At 28.3% G+C, this 22,834-nt stretch overlaps 1 protein-coding gene across 1 annotated transcript in view; it reads right to left on the minus strand.

Annotated features, from left to right (window-relative positions):
* Window positions 1–22,834, minus strand: part of LOC136080694 (uncharacterized) — a 214,868-nt gene that overhangs the window by 170,254 nt on the left and 21,780 nt on the right. The window contains exon 3 of the mRNA XM_065797670.1: window positions 17,773–18,222. Coding sequence (XP_065653742.1) covers window positions 17,773–18,222 — 450 coding nt within the window. The remainder of the gene's footprint in view (window positions 1–17,772; window positions 18,223–22,834) is intronic.

Consider the following 22,834-nt stretch of genomic DNA (forward strand, 5'->3'; position numbering starts at 1 on the left):
TATAAACCGCAAAGTGATTACTGTACAGCAAGTAATGATTGTGAGTCATTGGCAATTGAAATATTTAGTAAAACTATCAAAAACGTAATTGTTCATGTTTTATACAGACCGCCTTCAGGTAATATGAAAATATTTGATAAACATGTAAAAGGTTTAATTACAAATAAAGATGTTTGTAGTAATGCGTTTACTTAGTGGCGATTTGAATTTAAATGTATTAGAATATGACTCTAATAAAAACGTCAGAAATTTTCTTAATTTTGTATTTCAAAATGGATTTATTCCAACCAGAAATAAACCAACTAGAATCACCAAAAATAGTGCAACCTCAATTGATCAAATTATAACAAACAAATTTACAGACACAAAAGTTAAAACTGGAATGTTTATATCCGATATATCGGTTCATTTTCCAATTTTTATTGCAACTCAAAATTGTAATCTTTCAAAAAAACTCGCAAAAAGTGAAAATAACTAAGCGAATAAATAATGACGTTTCTATTGAACTTTTTAATTAATCTTTATCTTCTGAAAACTGAAAAAGTATATTACAAATAAAAAGCACTAGCAAAGTCTTTAATATTTTTCTTCAAATATTTTAAAAACAATACGATAATGCATTTCTTGAGATAACAATAATTATTAAATCTAAAATGTATTTTAACTATGGAGTATAGTAATTAGAAATAACATCAAAACGCTTGCAAACATAAATATTTTTAAATCAAAACTAAAAGAATTAATTTTATTTAATCAAAACATGAAGGACTTTTTCAAGAGCTATATTTATTGGCCTTTAAAATATTGTATAGTATATTTACATTTTATTCGCATAGGTTTAAACATTTATTTCTCTAAAAAACTTATCTTTTATTTTTTTATTTTCTTATTATGAAAAACTAAAAATCTTTCCGAAAAAATTTGAATTCTTTTCATTATATTGCTAAATTAGGAATTCTTTATCGCAATAATTAAAAACTTTTATATATAGTTTTGAATATCTTTTTTTTTCGTTTGTTTATTTTTTATTTTTGCTTTGTGTTCAGTTATATTTGAAAGTAAATTTTAGAATTTATAACCTTTACTTTAAAAAAAAAAAAAGAAATTTTTTTTTTTTTTTTTCTTTTTTTTTCTTTTTATATTTGACAACATTTTTAATGACAAGATTTGATGGCTATATTATTTACGGATTATTGGAACCTTGGCAATAAGACTATTTTGTCTTCTTCTTGCCCCCGCCACGTGTATATTTTACCAATACGAGAGTTGTAATTATTTTAAACGACAAACTTATAACTAAAAACAAAATAAATAAAAAAATAACTACATATGTACAACTACTTGCGTAAATTGTACAGATGTAGTTACATCTTTTAAATCACATTAAAAAAAGCTACAGGAGTTTATGAAATTTTAAAAGTTAATTCGTTATTTTAGCCAGATGTAGTTACATATATGGTTTTTTTCAGATGTTGTTACATCAGGAAAAAAATATTGAAAAATAATGCATTATTTTAACCAGATGTATTTAGATATGAGATTTTTTTCGATTGTAAATACATCTGGAGGAAATTTTTCCAGATGTTATTGGAGTTTGTGAAAAGTTACAAGATATATTTACATTATTCTAAAGATGTTGTTAGGGGTCATTGAATTTCCAGATGATATCGCGAAAGATGTACGGAAGACAAATCTGATATTTTCCGTCATTGGTTATTCGGATCATTAAAAAACCTAAACACTTTTGATAGATTGTTGCGTAAAATATGTAATAGACTTTTCTTTTGACTACATGCATTTGGTATGCTTGAGGGCTGTGAAACAAATATTAAAGCTTTTTAAAAGTGGTCCTCAACAAAGTAAGTTATCATTTAAACAAATATTGCAGATCTCTACATCCTAACGCAGCTATGTGGACATCTATCAAGAGAGTTTTTCGCCATTCTAGGACATGGTTAGAATTGGATAGACGGAAAGCTACAGAATACAGACAATTTTTTCTCTATACTTATCCATTAACTTTTAAAAGATATTATATTACCGTCCATTTATATGCATATTCTTTCTCTCATGATTTTGAAGCTACATAAAAAAACTCAAAGGTTATGTGAGAAAAAGCTGGCAACCCTGCTGTGTAAGTGACAAACAGACGAGCAAAAATTGATAAAATAAAAGTAATGCCGTTTCGAACAGAGGTTTTTTACTACAATCCCAACTAGATCAAAAGATAATTGTTTTCTCTTAATAAAGAAAAAAGTTGCTTCATTTGAGAAATAAAAAAGTATAGAAAATATGTATGTGTTGTGGTGAAAATTCGTGATATTGATAATACATTCACCTCATTTGCAATTCAAAATCTTTTAGTTGTTGTTCATAGTTTTACTAGAACAATGAAAAGAATTGCGGAAAGATATGAACTTTAAAGAAAGGTTGAGTCACTTCCATACAAATGTCGTTGTGCTCTTTTCACAATGCTTCATGATGCTGAACAGCTATCGCTATGGTTCGTCTCTAGTACATAGCTCGAACTAATAACTAATTTATAAACAGTTTTTAGTTTAAAATTTTCAAATTAATTTTTTGTTTTTTGATTCTTTGTAAACTTAATAATTTTTTTCCAGTATTGTAAAAATTGGATCCATATAGTTTGGTTAGAGGAAAATACCGAGGAAGAAGGAGTCATAATAGGCACTTAAGTAGCTTTATGTATGGTGGCTTTTAGGTGTAAATGCTTTGAAAGTCTTATATAACAGAGACTAACCCACAAATGGTTGGCTAAAATTTGAAGTAATAAAAGTTTAGTTTTCGCAAAGTTGACAACCTGCTTATTTAGTGTTGTTGTTTTGTTGTTTTTTTTTGTTTTGATTAAATAATTTATCTTTACATTTTATTGATTTGTATACGGATATAAAATAATTTTTTTCATTGTATATAGTAGTGATCGACAGAAATTCCGTTTTGGTATCGGTCTCGGACGAATCTTCAATTTGAACCGAAACTGAAATTTCAATTTGGGTACTTTTTATAAATTCGGTAAGGAGCAAAAAATTCGGTTGAACTACATGCCAAAAACCGAAAACTTTGTAACATTTTAAATTTTTATCTAATTTGGAAAAATAGTTATTTTTGAGAATTTTTACTATACACTTTGAGTATTTTCATAAAAACTTCAATAACTTTTACAAAATTTTGAGAATTTTCTCAAATATTTTGAAAATTTCTACAAACGTTTTTAGAATTTTTACAAAAGTTTTCAGAATTTCTGCAAAAGTTTTCAGAATTTTTACAAAAATTTTCAGAAGTTTCTCAAAATACCTAAAAAAATCTCGTTTTGCAAAGAAAATCTGCCAGTTGTTAACTTTCGCTATATACTTATATCGCCAATTTGTATGTTAAATCTTAAATTGTGAAATCTATTTCACCGAATATAGCAGTGGGTATTTTTAAGGTTTTTCAGCTGAATCATTCAAAATTTTTTCAGAATACAACATTCAAAATGAAATTAATTTCCTTATTAAGATTTTTACTAAAAATGGATATTCCTATAATCAGTATTCAGATATTGCTAAAAGTACTCCACAAATCCATCTTGTTCTCAAAACATTGATAAAAAATTTAGTTATTTTAGCATGGGTCCCAAAACTAAGCCTTGTTTTTGGAAGGGAACTTTGTAAAGTTGGTTTTAACAAATTCTTCCGTTTTGGTAATCCCTTGATCAATGATCAATATACTTTGCCGTAACAAGTCAAAACTGCCTCTGAATAGTCATCCAGGAGTGTCCCAACTTTATTACACATGTGGTGCATATTACATTGGTGAAACAAGAAAAAAGATTTCCACACAAATTCAACCACATAAAAACAGTGTTACAAAAGCCAATTGGGAAACATCTTGAATAGTAGAACATTCACGACATTGGAATGGCAAAATAAACTGGGAGAACCCTAAAACGCATTCTGTTATTTCAAACAACTACTCAAGAAAAATTTGTGAGGCCTTTGAAATACAATGTGTGCAATGTTCAAAATCTAAAGAAAACGTTTTAGTTTGTGACAATGGCAATTTGGTGATGACTCACCGTTGGAAACCATCATTTTGTTAGGTTTATAATAATTTTTTAAACGGTTTTTTTAACGGTTTTATTAGTTTGATAATGGATCTCACTATCTTAGCCGAAATATGACTTGAAAAAATAAATAAATAGTATGATACCGTAGATGATGTTGTAATGCTTATAATATAATTACACATACTATTAAATGTCACTTATATTATATATATATATATATAAATGTCATATATTATATATATATATAAATGTCAGACATATATATATATATATATATATATATATATATATATATATATATATATATATATATATATATATATATATATATATATATATATATATATATATATATATATATATATATATATATATATATATATATATATATATATATTATGTATTATATATATATATATATATAAATGTCACTTATATTATATATATATATATATATATATATATATATATATATATATATATATATATATATATATATATATATATATATATATATATATATATATATATATATATATATATATATACAGTATTGGACAAAACGAGTGCAACCAAATAATGCTAATTTAGTTTCTTTATATAAAAGTGCTGCATTTTTTCAATTTATAGAAATAACAATGTAACTGTTTAGAGACAGAGTTCTTTAAGTTTTATTCATCACAAAGTTCATTATTTGTACACGAAAATTAATAAACTAATCGAAAGTATTAAAAAAAGTTGATTTCCTTCTGGACAAAACAAGTGCAACTCGACAAAATGTTGACCAAGCTGTATTTTGCTATTAATATTTCGTGGCGAATCCTTTGTTGTCGATCACAGCCTTGCATCTTTGAGGCATAGATTTGACCAGGTGATCAATGAAACTTTGTGGAATTGCTGCCCAGGCCTTTTGGATTTGCTCAAACAGTTGATCCTTATTGCGAACACCTTCACAATTAATTCTGCGGTTGACGATCTCCCACAGGTTCTCGAAAGGGTTGAGATCCGGAGATTGAGGCGGCCAACCCATCACCGATAGGTGGTTGTCTTGAAACCACTGCTTGACTACTTTTGCAGTGTGCTTTGGATCGTTGTCTTGCTGAAAAACCCATTTTATTGGCATATTCCATTTGGCATGAGGTAACATAACATCTTTCAGGATATTTTTATATATGAAACGGTTCATTATTCCATCGTTTCGATGTATTAGACTTAGACCGTTAGCAGAAAAAAATCCCCAGACCATTACATTGCCTCCACCATGCTTCACGGTCTTATGGCAGTAACGTAAATCGAGGCGTTTTCCGGCCGGTCGACGTACGCGGCAAATGCCATCGCTCCCAATGATGTTGAACTTCGATTCATCACTGAACAGGACAGTTTGTCATTTCTGCACATTCCAGTCAATATGAGATGTAGCAAACAGGAGTCTTTTCTTCTGGTTTTTTAGTGAAATCAGCGGTTTCTTTGCAGGGCGTCGAGAAAACAATCCGGCTTCAACAGCACGTCGTCTGATTGTTCAGTCCGATACAGGCAGCTCTAGTTGCTTTTGTATCTCGACTGATGATATCCAGGGATCCTTCTTGACGGATCTGACGATCATAGAATCTTCTCTAGAAGTGGTGGAACGCGGTCTTCCACCATTGTTATCTGCTGCCATCTTCCCCGTAGAACGATGTTTGGAACATAGTCTTGATACGGTTCATTTTTCACGCGATATTTATCACAAATACTTTTTTGTGACATTCCACTTACGTAATCGCTAATAATTTTCTTTCTTAGTTCCAATCCAAGACTGTCGGGAGCCATTTTTGCACTTGAAGTCATAAAAATGCTAAAAACAAATAATCACGCTTCTCAAGGCTCACCGTGTTACATTTACCTTGTGATGATACAATAATGCTCTGTGGAACACAACGTCTTGGTTGGATGTGGACTGTATTGATGTAATGAAACACTTGTTGTATTTCACTTCTTGTATTGATGTTCTTCGATAAAACACTTTGATAAAACTCACTTCGATAAACTGTCTTGATAATACTGACTTATTGACCTCCATATACTGACTGAATTACATGTCGATTTACATGTCACTTATATAGTAAAATGAACCTGTGTGAACCTGCTCTGGAAGTTTCTAGATGCTTCTTTTCGATGCTTTTGGAAGCTTCTGGATGCGTCTGGATGCTTCTGAATGTTTCTGGATAATTCTGGATGCTACTGGATGCTTCCAGATGCTTCTTTTGGAAACTTCTGGAAGCTTCTCCATGCTTCTGGAATCTTCTGGAAACTTCTGGATACTTCCTTTATTTATTAAAAAACTTCCGTGACGTTGGCACGGACCAGACTTAAGAAAATGAAACAAACCAAAATAGTTGCACTTGTTTTGTCCGCTGCAAAATGGTACTGGTCAACGAAATTCTGCCTGTGTTCTGTCACCTGTCAGCTGATTGCTCATGTCATGGCATGCTATGACTCCAGACTCCTGAACTGTTTGCTGTGGTAGTATAGTTCGTTTCGCTCTTAAGACATGTAAAATTAGGAACACTTTTTAGCATTTTTCGATGTTGGTTGCAAATGTTTTGTCCAATACTGTATATATATATATATATATATATATATATATATATATATATATATATATATATATATATATATATATATATATATATATATATATATATCATTTTTTTAAGTCCTTAGTACGAAATAGTATTTTCATTAAAAAAAGAAATTTGCAGTGTATATCTCAATATAGTATACTTAATTCCCTCATTTAACTGGTGTATGTATCTCTCCTGCCCCACTCAAGATTATCTTAAACAAAATATCAAGCTAAGTATAATGTTTATTTAATTTGTCCACAACTATCAACAGATGTCCACACTCAACTGTTCACATCTATCCACAGCTACAAAAAATGTTTGCAAGTTAAGGACTTTTTTTATAAATACATAAGTTTCTTTCAGGATAACTTTCTTGTTTTTTGGGATCATCCCTTACATATTTTATAGCATAAAATAAATAAAATGTATATAGTTATATTATTATAGTTTGTTAATAGGTTGATGAAGAATCATTTATCAAGTTATTTCAATATAAAAGGATATGAAAAGCAGCCCCTTGATGTTACTTTTCTTTATAAGATAGTAGTAAATTTTTATTTAACGTATAAAATTAAATATATATTTGTATGTTGCATATACCACCTTAAAAGTTAACAGTGTTGGAAAACAGAAAACTTTAGTGCGGCTTTCTTATTTAATTGTTAAATAGTTAAAAATAATATATGCTTTTTTCGTAGCACACGCTCTTAATTTAAACAACTGCTATGAATAGAATGTCGACAATACCATTTCGAAGCACCTTAAATGTGCACCATAGAGAAAATTTGGATGTAAATTCACCTAAAAAAATGTTTTAAAAGAATTTTTTGAAATGTTTATGTAACGTATTTTAAAAACCTGTATTAAAAATACAGTTGTGTTTTTAGTCAAAATATACTTCTCTAAATTTATTTTATTTTTAGTATATTATGTTGTTATTTTAACTCCAATGTATAGCTTAAAATAAAGGTATCAAAAGGAAATATTTTCTGGATTATAAACAAGAGTTTTCAATTAATGAAATTTGATATTATGAAAGAGTTCTTAGAAATGTTTAATGTTAAACACCCACGAAAGTTGGATAAACAGGTGTTTTCTTTATAAAATATGACCGAAAAAAATTTAAATTTGTGTGACATGGTTTTCTGCTACAGAGTGTAAACGCTGTATTTGATTGAAAAGCAATTAACTGATCCTTGTAATTCGTTTGAAGGTATGCAATTCTTTTTGTTGTATTAAACGCAATTTAATGGTTCTGCTTTAATAAAAATATATTTTAGTTTGTAAAAAGTTTCAAAATCATTCTTTTTAATTTGGGTGTTTAAATGTCAATATTTATTTTTTTCTAAAAAATCCAGTTTTTGACAAAATCAAGTCCATTCTGTAGTAAAATTTCAAGAACTCATAAGTTTCCAGCTATTTGAGTAAATAATTTTAGTAATATTATTGAAACAAGTTGTATGAATTTTACTTTTTTCAGTATCCATAGTGTTAGTATTAGTGAAAAAATTTATTCTTTTTTTTGAATTTTATGGCTGCCCAGAAAAGACTACATAAAACAAATGTTAACCGGTTTTAACAATTGTAAACCTGGAAATATATTTACACATCAATATTATTTCTCCTAATAACAAGGTTTGACTAATATGATCACTTTTATTGTGCTTTTATTATTCTTTATTCCCTCTATCACCTTATTTTATGTTAACCATCTTCAAGAGGCTATTCTACTTTTAATGTTGCCTTTGGCAAAACTGTACAGGTTTTACCAAACACTACATCTAAAATCTTTAACCTATGACATAAAGTAGAGATTATAAGAAAGATAATAATAACATAACTTAGAGATTATAGAAATATTTTGGAAATATTTCTAGAAGAGCAAAACAATAGGGCAAAACCATCGAACGAAATAATTTAAGTATGATGTCTAAAAAAGTAAAAAAGACAACGCTGATTTTGGAAGGGATAAAAAGTGTTGGTAGGAAAAATTAGTTAAAAGGTTTATCACATAGGCTAAGTGATAAACCTTTTAAATCATATTCTTTGAAATCATTTATTTTTGCTCTTCGATTTCCTTTTTGCCTTTAAGTCATATCTGTGTTCATTTCTCTTTCAGTGATTCAGACCATGCTTTTACGTTACTTAAACATTTCCAACGTGTAAAATAAGCGTTACTGATGGCATTTCCATTTCTGTGCGTAATTTTTTTATTTTATTTTTACAATTAGAAACTGGGACGTAAAGCAATAATCATACTATTTATAACAATATGAATGTTATGGTCTAAAACGCCTAAAGAAGAATGAACACATGTATGAATTATGAAACAATAAAAAATTTACATATTTAAACATTTAGGTAGCCAAAAATAAGATGTAATAGATTTTTTTACAATTTTTTGTAAAGACAATCATAAAAGTATAAAGATTGTTTTAAAAAACAACTATACCGAAAACATTTCATCATAATTTGGGCTAGATGTTTAAATATTTAAAGACTTATAGATTTATTAGATTTTTATTATTTCATATTTTTGTGAAAATGTAGTAGTTAGAAAAACATACAATGATATTCTAAACGGTATACTCTAGCTAGAAATACTTAATGACTACTATTTACTATTTAAAATTTTTAAACATAAGTTGTAAGAAATTAATATTTCTCTTGAAATACAAGAAATTTATTTTCATAAAACAAACAAAATAAACTCGACAAGTTTGCAACTTCTGAGCATGACTTCATGAGTGACAATACATGAACTGCTTTTAAATTATCTTGACTCTATGATACATAGTGCAATACAGTAACTTTCTGTAATTCTTTAATAAAATATTACTATATTAAATATTTAAAAAAAACAGTATACTGCTAAAACTTATATTTTTCGACGAATTAAAGTTTACTTATCTTGTAACTAAAATTATCTTTTTTTTTTTTTTTTTGTTACCTGCGTGATTCCGTTTTAAACTTAAGTTATTCTTTGATAAGTTATCAAAGAATAAAGGAAATTATCTTAGAGTAACGTAAATCAGAATTATCTTAGAGCAACGTAAACTTTAATTGGTTTCCACGAGTAAAAACGAATCTCGTTTTTATTTTTTAAATTAGAATTTCAAATATTTATCAGATACCTATTAAATAAAAAAAAGAACTTATTATTTTTAATACATTAATACTTAATATCATAGTATTTTAACTAAATATCAACACATAAGCAAAAATTAAAACAGCAAAATAGCTTACCTAAAGTTAAACTATCAAAACACATCACGCCATTGTTCTAATCTCAAACAACACTAAAACAATTTAAATTCCAGAGATTGCGGCAGAAGGCTTAATCTACTCGAAGCAGGTTATGCCTTGCGTATAGTAAAATATATAGAAATTGCGGAAAAGAAAATTATTTCTATTATGCAAGCGAAAGCACCGAAACGTTCTGCATAAAAGATGACTGCAAAAAAAAATATTTATACCGTTGGTAGCTACTGACCAAATATGACTAGCAGACCAAATCAAACCACACGTGACATGGTATACATGCAATTTTACTGTATATAACCTCAAGTTAAAACTTAAAATAGACCTAATGGATCAAAAAAAACTAAAACCTTCACATGCTAAATATTTAAAACAAATAAAATTCCCATATATTATAACGTCGTATATAGCCAATACGGGTGCCTGATTCAGGTGATATGTACTGCTGGTTAAGACATATTAAAGAAATGGTCATTTCCAGAAAAACATTTAATTAAATTAAGATATAGAATTCCGGGCGTTACCGACAACGACCTATTTGTTAAAGGTGTTTTAATTGTAAAAATATCAAATAAAACTGCGTCAACTGCACAGCGTCTATTATGCAACGAAAGTGGAATATACTCATCACAAACCGGTTTAAAAACTTATCCTTCATTCCGACCAATTTTCGTAACTTCAAATTCAAATACAAAGGTAACTTCATTATAAATAGCAAACTATGAAGTCAAAAAGAAATATATACAAATAATTATACATTATCGAGATGTGGTTGCCTATTGGAACTACTAGCTCATCATTACCCAAAGAGATGCCAATCACTGCTACATTAGAAATAAAATAAAATTGCATTCAAAAATTTGATACCTGTACGCATACACACCTCAACTACAATGAATGACAGGAAAGCCATAATATTCAATGTTGGGTTTATCTCAAGTGCGGTACACAAGCCAGTACCCTTACCACATCATTGACAAAAGAAACTTCGAGCATTCGGTATTATGGAGCCTGCACCACAAAGAACCCAACAGAATGGAGTTCCAGTATGGTAATTATATCAAAAAAAGACTGTTCAACTCGGAGAACTGCAACCTATAATGTTTAAACAACACAACATTGAGAGAAATAGTTTACACTAGTTTGCTGGTTAATTTTGCTAATCAAATCAAAAAAGGTAAAAAGAAGATTATTATTGTCTTAGTGTACCACTCTCACGAACCAAAAAAAGGCATAACTTTTATTACAGAATGGGTACACTATCAATATTTAAGAGCGCGACAAGTATTTCATGAATTAAACAATGGATGCTCCAGATGTTTTGACAATATAATCTAGAATTTCCCACGAGATGTACTGATGATTCTTTACTTAAAATAACGATATTGAATCTTTGTTTTGGCATACTATGTCTTACCTTAAATTATGCTCGGACAGCGGAATTGTTTTTAATCCAGAAAAGTTTAAATTTACCTAGGACAACACTGAGTTTGCTGAGTTTCAGCTTACGATGACAGGATTTAGATTTTCCTAAAAATTATTTGACGCTATATAGAAATTCTCCATCACCACATAAATTTATTGTCTTTTGTCTATGGTTTGGCCTGATTACACATGTTTCATCCGCTTTATATAATGCAACAATATTGGCTCTATTCCATGTCTTGTTAAGTAATCAAGGCGAATTTTATAAGGACATAACTCTTTAAATTTTTTTCAAGCTTTTAAGCCTAAAATAAAAGAGTTAATAAAAGAAGGTGTACAAGCATTTGATATTAATTGTTGAACTTGTTTATCTACTAATTGGAGTAAATCAAGTATCGGTTTTATACTGACACAAAAGCACTATGAATGCCCTGACATTGATAACCCACTATGCAATCAATCTCATTGGAAATTAGTTAATACCAGCTCCTGGTTTACGAAAGACGCTGAACGCTGATACGCTCCCATTGAATGCGAATCCTAAGCATTATTAAACAGTTTAAAAGATTGCAAATGATGTGATGTCAAATCTAGTTTTTACATTTGACCACAAGCCAATTTTAAAAATATTCAATAATCGAAACCAAGATGAAATAAAGAAACCTCGAGTCCATAAAATACACTTAAAAGCACTCATGTATATTTTTATAGTAATTTCCATTGCCTGACTATATAACCTTGCACCTGATTCTGTTAAAAACCAATCACAAAGCATGTGACATTAAAAGTTACTTGTTAGAAATCATTTTTTCTAAATTTAATAATTTTAAAAGCTCTATTAAACGGATAAAACTATTACCAAATCATCAATTGACTTTACATTTTAAGATCTGTTGCAGCTTAAATAAACAGGATTCCTAGTAAACAAACAAAATTTACCGACGCATCTTAGAGAATATTGGTTGAAACGTTACAATTTATACACTATGAAAAGTCTTGTATTTTAAGATGTTAAAGTCTTATTACCAAACAAGCTAAGGTTAAATTTACTCAATTATTTATTTGAAGGACATTAAAGTGATGCCAAATAGTTGCGATCTACCATTTGAAATATATCTATTAAACAGTAATAGACATATTTCAAGTGGCAGGTCGCAACGGAATAGTTTAAGCAATCCAATCTCAGGTTGGACTAAAGTAGCATCAATCAAAACAAACTTAAAATCTTTATAAAATACAATTAAGAAATGTTAATAATATGTCGTTATTATTTCTATAGAAAATTGTAAATATATATATATATATATATATATATATTATATATATATATATATATATATATATATATATATATATATATATATATATATATACATATTCCAACATTCCATCTCTCTTATAGGGCTGATTTTATTAACTTTTCTAAGTAGAAGGCAGACTTGTTTAAAAGAACATTTTTCCTAAATCACTTAGTATAAAAATAAAGTAAAATCACTAATATCACTGTATTTAAAGAAGTAATATTATTTTATAGAAAAAGGAAAGTCATAACTTGTAAACTCAAGCATAACAAAAGACGAAAAAATATCTATTTCTAAAATATCTGAATAGGCTCTATTTTCATTTAGGAAACTTTTTTGTGATAACAAGATCTTTATGAGTATAAAAACACTTTTTTATTAATATACAATCTTTTCATTTTACATATAACATCGTAGTTAAATGAAGCTAATTTTGTTGGGTTTTTTGTCCCTCTTCTTTTGTTAATAAGATGTTGATAAGATTATGTTGATAAGGTCAGAAGCTTTTGAAAATCTTAGTAAAATGTTCATTATAATTAATAGAGATTTTTGTTTTCTTTCAATACCAAAATAACTAAAAAATAATGATTATTTGTAGAAGTAAACTTAATTACATGCATAAAGATGCCAATAAATATAGAAAACTTTTTACTTATTTTATCTTATGATAATATGTTGTACTTAATAAACTTGTTTACAAATACTTAAAGATTAATAAACAAGATTTTATATGAAAATTATTTTTTTCATTTTCGAGTTAAAATTACTTAACAATGTTAAAGCTATGTGAAAGACCTGTTTTTTTACAATATCTATTTTTATAATATATTTTTGAAGTATCTATTTTTAGAATATATATTTTTAGAATATCTATTTTTAGAATATATTTTTAGAATATCTGTTTTTATAATATATATTTTTAGAATACCTTCTTTTTAAAATATATTTTCAGAATATTGATTTTTAGAATATCTTCTACTGTTCCTAGCATCAGAATAGATGTTCTACTCAATCCCGAATTTTCTAATATCTTCCTTTTTCCTTCCTCCTTATAACATACATTCTGATATCAATATTTACCTTAATATTCATGACCAGTTATCTGTCTTTCAAGAGGTTTTTCAATTTATACTTTAATGGCAAGTATTAGGCTTGTGCTGTCCTTGCAACAAATTTCCTGCTGTAAAGTTTAAATTTGTGCTGTCTTTATCAACAGATTTCTATTATAGCACATAACAAACAAATCTGTCAGCAACCATTGGTTGCTTAAAGGTAAATACAGTTTTGTAGTTTGGAATGGTTGTTTATTTGTTGCTTTAATTTTTAATGCTCGCCTTATTTAAGAAAAAGTTGAAATTTAAAACAATAAAGATAATTAATTAAATTGCTTTATATGATAGATTTCTTAAAAATTTTTTGCTTATTGCATATGGTTTATTTAAAAAAATTTTTTAAATCACTGAATCATTTTGTTTTAGATGCATTTTTCAAGTTTCCTAAAAGGGACAGTTTGCTTTATTTTTAATAATTTTTTGACACCACAAGATTCCATTCTTGTTTTGCAGATCATAGACGCAGCTTTTGTTGATGCTTAAGATAATTAAGAAACTTAAGACTAAAGACATAGAGCTAACTTCTAATATTTATAAGTCCATACTTGGTTAAATAAATAATAATAATTTCTTAGATTTCAAAACTTATGACCATATAAAGCCAATTTGAGCGGGTTACAAATTTATTAGCTTGTTTTTGAACGCAAAAAGAGTGTAAATATATGGTTAAACTAGACGTTAACTAAAGATTTTTGCAAATACCCATGGGTTCGGAAAGTCAGTTAAAGTCTATGTTTCTCGTGGCTTTTGGTCATTTTGCCCAACATGCTTTCAATGAGGTAAAAAACAGTTGACAAATCTACTAATTTTGGCGCACTACGATATAACAATAAAAGTAAAAATGAGAATAGATGGAAGTGTGTTAATTAGACATAGTTTAGTTGTTTACCCAAACCATAATGGGTAGGGTGGAATAAAAATAATACTATACTAATTGTTCGTTAATTATATTACAGTAAACAGAATGAAAAGATATAAAACAGATTATCTATTGTTTGGGTAATCAAAACCACTCTCTAAGGTGCAACTGCTAACCAAAAGGATTCAGATTTTGGTGTATTGTGAGAAAATGTTAGCAACCTATACTGCATATCATTTCTTAAATAATAGTACAATTGAACATATATTATAATTTTACAGAAAGTTCGTGGAAAAACTAACAAAAAAAACAGCTTTAACAGCAACATACACAATTTAATAATGACTATTTACATATTTGACAAAAAAAAATGTAAACTTTTTTGATCTAAGCAAAAAACTCCTACTGTTGACAGAGAAAATAAAAAAAAAACTTTCAGCTCTATAAGGACAGGCTAACCAAACTAATTGATATATCTGCATGTAAATACATAGTCCAAAAATAGTGCTTTTATGTCAAAGTTATAATGTATCAACTATCTGTAGAGCACATTTTCCTGGAAGATGCAATAATTGAACTTAAAATTGGCAATTGGATCAATAGATAAAGAAGAAAAAACTGCACAAATCTATATGCCTCACCACTGAGCCATGTAGACTCAAAAACTGTAGAAATATCAGAGGCTGGACTGAAATTTGCTCTTTACAGATCCGCTTTTCCTTTTTGACAACTGTAATTAGTAAAACTTGTTCTGCCAATCTGGCCCTGGAAAACTGACTCTACATGGCTAAACCGACTCTACATGGCTAAACAGGATCTGCAATTTTAAGTTTTCACCATAATCCCTCATCAAATTTTGTAAATATATATGTGACATACTTTATGCGTGCTAATGCTCCTATGTGGTTCATTATCAAAAAGGAGTATATTATCCTTTTATGGAAAGAGGCACCTATGCAGTACAATAGTTAAATTATGGTATTTGCGAAATCCTTTACGTGAGGCATTAGACAATTTATTCAAACTAATGCATCCTCTAGTCATCGAGAAAATTAATGATTGTATTAATCAAGATATTTACATATTAAGAAAATTATTCTTGTTGAAATTAAATCAGATAAGCAGCCACAAATTTAAAAAATAGATTTAAGACAATTTTATGGCATAGATTGCGTGGGAATCGATTGATTGGAGTAATTCACAGCGGGCAGAGCCGCCACTAACAGCACAACCCATATTGAATAATTTAAAATATGTCGGCTAACAATACATTCCATATTCAATTATCTTAAACATATACTAACAATACAACCCATATTCAATAAATTAAAATATGTTGGCTACAGAGAGTTTGTTAGAAGAAATTAGACAGAAAAATAAGAAGGATAGACTTCTAAAGTAATTGCAAGATATTATAGATTCTGGATTGTATAATTCAAAAAGAAAAATTGTCTAACAAATATGTAGCCTTATTAAGGTTTTAAAGATAATATAGTTAAAACTGATGGACTTTTGCTGTATGAGAACCGAATAGCAATCCCAGTTAGTGAGCTAAACAAAAGCACTTTTAATGTTGAATAAAGTTCACTTTAGAATTGAGAAGTGCAAATGTCGCGCATATCAGACTGTTTTCTGGCCAGGTTTAAACAAGATTGAACAGTTTATTTTAGTGTGTAAACCATGTATGTTGTCTTTTCAATCAAAATCAAAGAACCTCTATTAGCTCATGACGTTCCTAAAAGACCATGGTAAAAAGGTGAAACTAATTTTTTTTATTGGGCAAACAAAAACTATTTAGTTTTTATTAATTATTATATCATATAACAAGTTGTCCACCAAACCCACTGTAGAATGCCTTTGAAAAAAAATTTTTTTACAAAAAGTGTCATTTTTCAAACGATGAAACTTTCAAAGGTATCATTTTATTACTTAATACTCCAAAAGAATGTTGCTAATCTTTAGAAAAACTACTACATGAACAACTACAGAGAGATAATTTACCCATATTTCAGAATTTAAATAAGAAACCATGTTAAAGATAGGGATATATTTAAAGAGAGTTTAATCTGAAAACTACGATAATAAAATATTGGCACCTTTGCACTATACATCCTCAAGCAGAATTAAAATTCAAGAGTTTAAAACAAAATAACTCGGGAATGTCTTAGAGGTAAAATATTAAAGAAATAATTAACTCGGAAATGTCTTAGAGATAAAATATTAAAGTGAGCTGCCCCTACATTATATAAAGTCAAATTTAATCACAACAGACTTATTCTTTGTTAAAATCAAATTCATCAAAGAAAGTTGTACCTATATCTACCCCATGCATAAGTACGATAATGCGGATATTGTGCTAAGGACATGTTGATCATCCTATAGAAAAATATATAAGTAATATAATAATTCAATACAAATATAAAAGTGAGAACAAGGTAAAAGAAGAACAAGAAGAAAAAAGTATACCTGACGAGATGAACGAAAAACAAACACTACAATTATCAAGTCGTTAGCAATAAATAAAGAGTAAAAAGCCATTGGATTATGGGAATTTATAGATTAGCGTAAATTCTAATTGACAGTTATATTTGTTTTTTTTATTTAGGACATGTATCATATTTACATACATGTGCACAATCATATAGATCCGTTCCTGAATTTTAAAGAATACATCTTATGAGCACAATAATAAGGAAGTCTGTTAATAAAAATGCCTGGAAAGTTTGAGTTGAGTTAATTTATAAAATAAAATTAAAATAGCTATGAACTAAAACTAAAAACTTATATTAAAATAATATTAGTTATAAATTTCATAATTTTAGATAATTTTATTAACTAAACATAAGAGTTATAAACAAAAGTTATTTATTTGTGAAGATACATAATCACAAGCTAAATAACTTTGTTGTCATGAGATATATAGTGTATATATATATATATATATATATATATATATATATATATATATATATATATATATATATATATATATATATATACACACACACATATATATTTATATATATACACACATATATATTTATATATATACATTCAAAGCTAAAGAGAGGAAATATTATTTAATAAAATATTGTTAAAAATATTTTATAAATGCATAAGCATATAAGAAAAAAATTACCTTGTGTTGTACTGTTAACTGAAAAATTTCTAATTGATCCAAAGTTACAAGAGATATTTTCATAACCGCAAGCTTCAAAAGTATACAATGAAACATCTGTGAACATACTTGGCTGTATACTTATATTAGAGTATTGAACAGTTCCGTTAACAATTAAAGAAATGTCATAAGTATTATTATCGTTTATAAAGTATTGAGATATTACAATTGAACTCCATGTGTATGCTATCGTTTTAATATTTTGTGATTTACCATAAACAGCTATATTTAATGATTCTTCAAGAGTATCAACGCTAAAAATCGTCGCCGAACTTGCATCATTAATACCTATAATATATGAGGTTGGTACTCCAGTTGATAATATTAGAAATGATATAACAAATTCGTCATTGAAACCATATAAAATTGTTTTGGTGAAACTATTCTCTGTTTTTTCAAAAAAGAATGAATCTATAAATAAATAAAAAAATCTAAGCTTTTTTTTTAATGCTTTATTTATTATTATACAATTTATTTGTAAGAAAGTATTAACTGGAACAATTTTTATCTGTCAAAAATAAAAAAAAGCGAAATGGAAATTTGAGTAAGTAAAGTAAAATAAAATATAAAGATAAAAATGTAGAGTATAAATTTAAAATTTTTTAATAAAATCTTTTTATTTTTTAATCAGTTATTATCTGAATATTATTATAAACTGTTACAATCTATTTAATTCACATTGAATGTTTAAAAACAAATTTTTCTTTTAAAATTAGAAAATTAACTCTACAAACTTACTAATATTTTTTTCTTGTGGATATATATCCGTCCCTACGACAAAAAAAACTCTACAATTAAAAAGACAAGTGGGAAAGTGACACATTTTGATACTGATACGGATAGTCAGCTGATGCCATCTGTATCATCTGTCTTTGAGGATATGGCATTCGATGGTAATTGCAGCAGCACAATGTGAGGAAAACCATTAGAAAGAGTGAGGCTTGACCTTGAATTGTCGAGAGGGAATAAAAGATTCCATGCCAGCCTAAATCCACGAAGTTATGTATGAAGCACATTTGTCAACAGGAAGACAAAAGATTTCAACCCAAGGGCCATCACAAAGAAAATCACAATAACAGCAGGTCTCAGAATAACAGCCGGTCTCAGAATAACAGCCGGTCTCAGAACCATAAAACTGAATTTTAAAGCTGTGCTCTTGTTAGGAGATAATAGAATGAGTCATAAAAATAGAGACACCAGCAAAACCCATGCACAGTCAAGAACATTTAGCAATCAACATCCTAGACTGGAAACAATGTATTAAAAATACATCTGCGCCAGCCTAATAGATGAAGAAGGGATGCGAAGCTAGTCAACAGATAGAATCTGTTTACCCCTTAAATATTTGCTTAGGAGGCCTTCTACAAGGCAGTAGCCGGATGCATTTAACATCTGCCCAAGATGAATACTTTTATCGAGACACCATCTCTAGGCTTTACTCAACCAAGAGCCCAAAGGCAGAGAGTGTTTTAAGTTGGAGTTAGTATCTCCTAGCCTTTGCCTAAAATTTATACCCATCAGTGCCACTTGATAAAACAACTGTTACGATTATTGATATGCTAAACAAAAATAGAGATGATCTAATACAATGAACTAAATTATCTTTAGTAGACATTTATAAACTAATTGATCTCTGTATTAGTAAGAGTTATTTTTTATGGGAAGACAAAGTGTATATTTTAAAAAACTCTGGTCCAATAGCTCAATCAATAATGGTCGTCATGTCAGAAGCATATATACAACATATAGAATCTAACGCTATTCAAACAGGCTTTAAACGTCTAATGACATTTAAAGCCTGTATTCAACAGGCTTTAAACGTCAATATTGCACCAAAAACTTATCAACGTTACGCTGATAATAGCCATGCTCGATTTACTAATATTGATAAGGAAAATTCTTTTTTAAAACTTTTAAATTCACAAGATAAATCTACCCAATATACATGCGAATACGAAAATGCTCAACACCAATTAAATTTTTTAGATTTTTGTATTTCAACCGATCATTCCCTTCACAAATATGAGATTGAAATACTACATTTACAATGTTTAAAATCTAAAGAAAACGTTTTAAAACATGACATTAGCAATTTAGTGATGACTCACTACTAGAAACGATTTTTTGTAAAATTAAAAAATGTTGAATGTCTGACCTTGTAATGACATCATTTGGTTGCGCTCATTGTAATTTTTTAAACGGTCTTTTAACGGTTTTATCAGTTTGATAATCTCTCACTATATGAGCCGAAAAATCACGTGTAAATTTAAATAAACAGTACGATGCCGTATATGATGTTATAATGCTTATAATATATATATATATATATATATATATATATATATATATATATATATATATATATATATATATATATATATATATATATATATATATATATATATATTATAGGATATAAATATATATATTTTATAGCTACCGTAATGAGGAGCAGGTTTTCACTTTCAATCTTGATGGAAAAAAATTACATAAATAGGGCTAATTACCTCTTTCCGGCAGGAATTTTATAACAATTTCGGTAAATCCGGTTCAGGTCGAAATTCAAAATCTTTACCCCTATTTTCTATTGTATTCTGTCATTTATTTTAGATACTATGGTCTGAAATTGAAACAGCACAGTGCAGTTATTCGTTTTGCATCACTGAGCTCTATTAATAGGGATAAGATGCACAGCAAAATTTTGTTAACATCGCATGTTATATCTTTTCATTAAATCATATGTTTTATGCTAGACAAATTAGTTGAAAAAGGTTTTTTATATAAGAAATATGTATTAAGCAGTGATAAAACAATCGCGGTCGATATGTTTGGTGGTCGAAGTGGAACCTTCGACGTCGCTAAAAGTCGTGTGTGAACGTGTTTTGAAATCCTTAAAAGTTGTATAGAATTTAATTAAACTGTTTTCAAAATCATATTACTTCAAATAAAATATATTTTCGCGGTTTTCAAAATCGTAAAAAGTTGTGTAAATTCGAAAAAGGCGTGTTTTAAAATCGTGTAAAATTTCTAAAGGCTTTAAAACTTGTATGTGGCTGTACTAGTACTATTATGCTCTTCCCTTCTATTCTCCTAGACTCTTACTCTATCCCTTAGATTTGGAAAAAATCACAATCGATGAGAAGCTACCAATGTTCAGGTTCAATAAAACCAATATAAAGTAAAGTGAAGTGATAACTGGTTTGGTATATGCTTGCAATCTCTGTCCTTTTAAGTTCTAATTTCTTAATAATAAAAATTTGAAGTATACACTACAGTAACATTACAGAAATAAAGAATATACAAAAGATATGCTAAAACCCCTGCATTTATTTAATAATCATTCTAGATTTCAAAAATTCAATTCCTTACACATGCGAAAAAATTATTTGCATATTAGCGATTATCTAAAATAATCCTAGCATGCTACCCTAGTAAAGAATGTTTAGTTATCCGCTTCCAGTCTTTCGCTTTCATTTTTTTGTGCTAGTTCCTTGCCTTGGGAGCCCATATGATGTCTGTCTTGCCTTTCCAGTTCAACAGCAACAAGATATTTATTTTCCTCTAAATTTACAATATAATTACAATAATATATTATTGATAATAATAATAACAATAAAAGCAATAATAATAAGAAGGAGAATAAGAATATCTATAATACTGTAAATAATAAAAATATAATTATAACAATACTGGAGAATTCATTTTTAATGTGGCGGTATCATCATCATCATCATCCTAGTCTGAGTCATCATCATCATTTTGATCTCTGTTTGGAGCAGGTCTAGCTGCTATTTGCTCTACCATGGAGCGGTATTCCCAAGCAGGTACAAAGGAGTTTAACAAATAGAAGTTCTCGTTAATGAAGATCAGCTCTTCAGTGGATTTTGGAGACAACCTGCGTCTCTTTTCGTGGGCTACCTGTCCAGCTTTACTAAAGGCCAGCTCACTTGAGGCACTTGAGCCTGGCAGGCAATTTTTAAAAAGTTTCTTTAGTTTTGAACCACCCCCCTCTACCCTGTATGACTTGTATCCTCAAATTAAAATTTTTATGACTTTGTTTGTTCAATTGCATTAAGAATAATAGAAGTATATTTATGAAGCTTGATCACACACAACAACCCGCAATGACCGATGGGTCTTAGGCATGTTTGTTTGATGTTTTACAATGTTTAAATCTTGTTAAATAACATACACAAAGTTATAAGGTTTTTAAATTCGTTAAATGTAATGTAAACAAATTTATACGATTTTCATAACCGTAAAATTTTGACTTATAACTTTTAGTGGCTTCAAACATCGTTTTAATTAAGTTTTAACAACTTTTAAAGGTTTTCAAAGTTGATTAAAGTTAAAGCTACAACTTTTTACGGCTTTCATTACCGTTTAATTAACTTTTTTTTCGAAGTTTAACGGATTTTAACTTCGTTTACTTTAAGAAACTTCGCCTTGCTGAAAGCTTTCAAAGTCGAACAAAAAATATACGATCTTGAAAACCGTAACTCGTTTGTTTGATCTTTAGTATTAAGCATTAAAGTGTTTTGTAATTCAAATCCATCACAATTGTTGCGTAAGCAATAAAATTTAACTGCTTTTTGTAAAATCAAAAAAATTCTAATGTTATATTGTAAAATTAAAGACTTTATTATGTAAGAACTGCCTAAAAAAACCAATTAAAAATGATTTTTCTTTTTCACACTTTAAATTTAAAAAATTTTTGATACATCTCAATCTGCATATATTTGTAATTTAGAGTAAAAAAGCCAGCAAATAACTGTGACCCATTATATGTAATTTGGCAAAGACACGAGTCAAATGTTACAAATATTAGTCTGAATTATGATATATATGTTAGAGGATACAATATGCACGGCGTTGTATATATGTTATAATTACAGACCATTAAGTAGTTAATCAGAGTTTCTAATACCATATGAAGAATACTTAGACGATATATACTGATAGACACGGCGCAAGTTAAATAATATTCTTCTAAAAGTGAAGCCAAAATAAATTCTGTAAAGTG

Source organism: Hydra vulgaris, chromosome 05 (assembly GCF_038396675.1).
Source record: "Hydra vulgaris chromosome 05, alternate assembly HydraT2T_AEP".
Lineage (NCBI taxonomy): Eukaryota > Metazoa > Cnidaria > Hydrozoa > Anthoathecata > Hydridae > Hydra > Hydra vulgaris.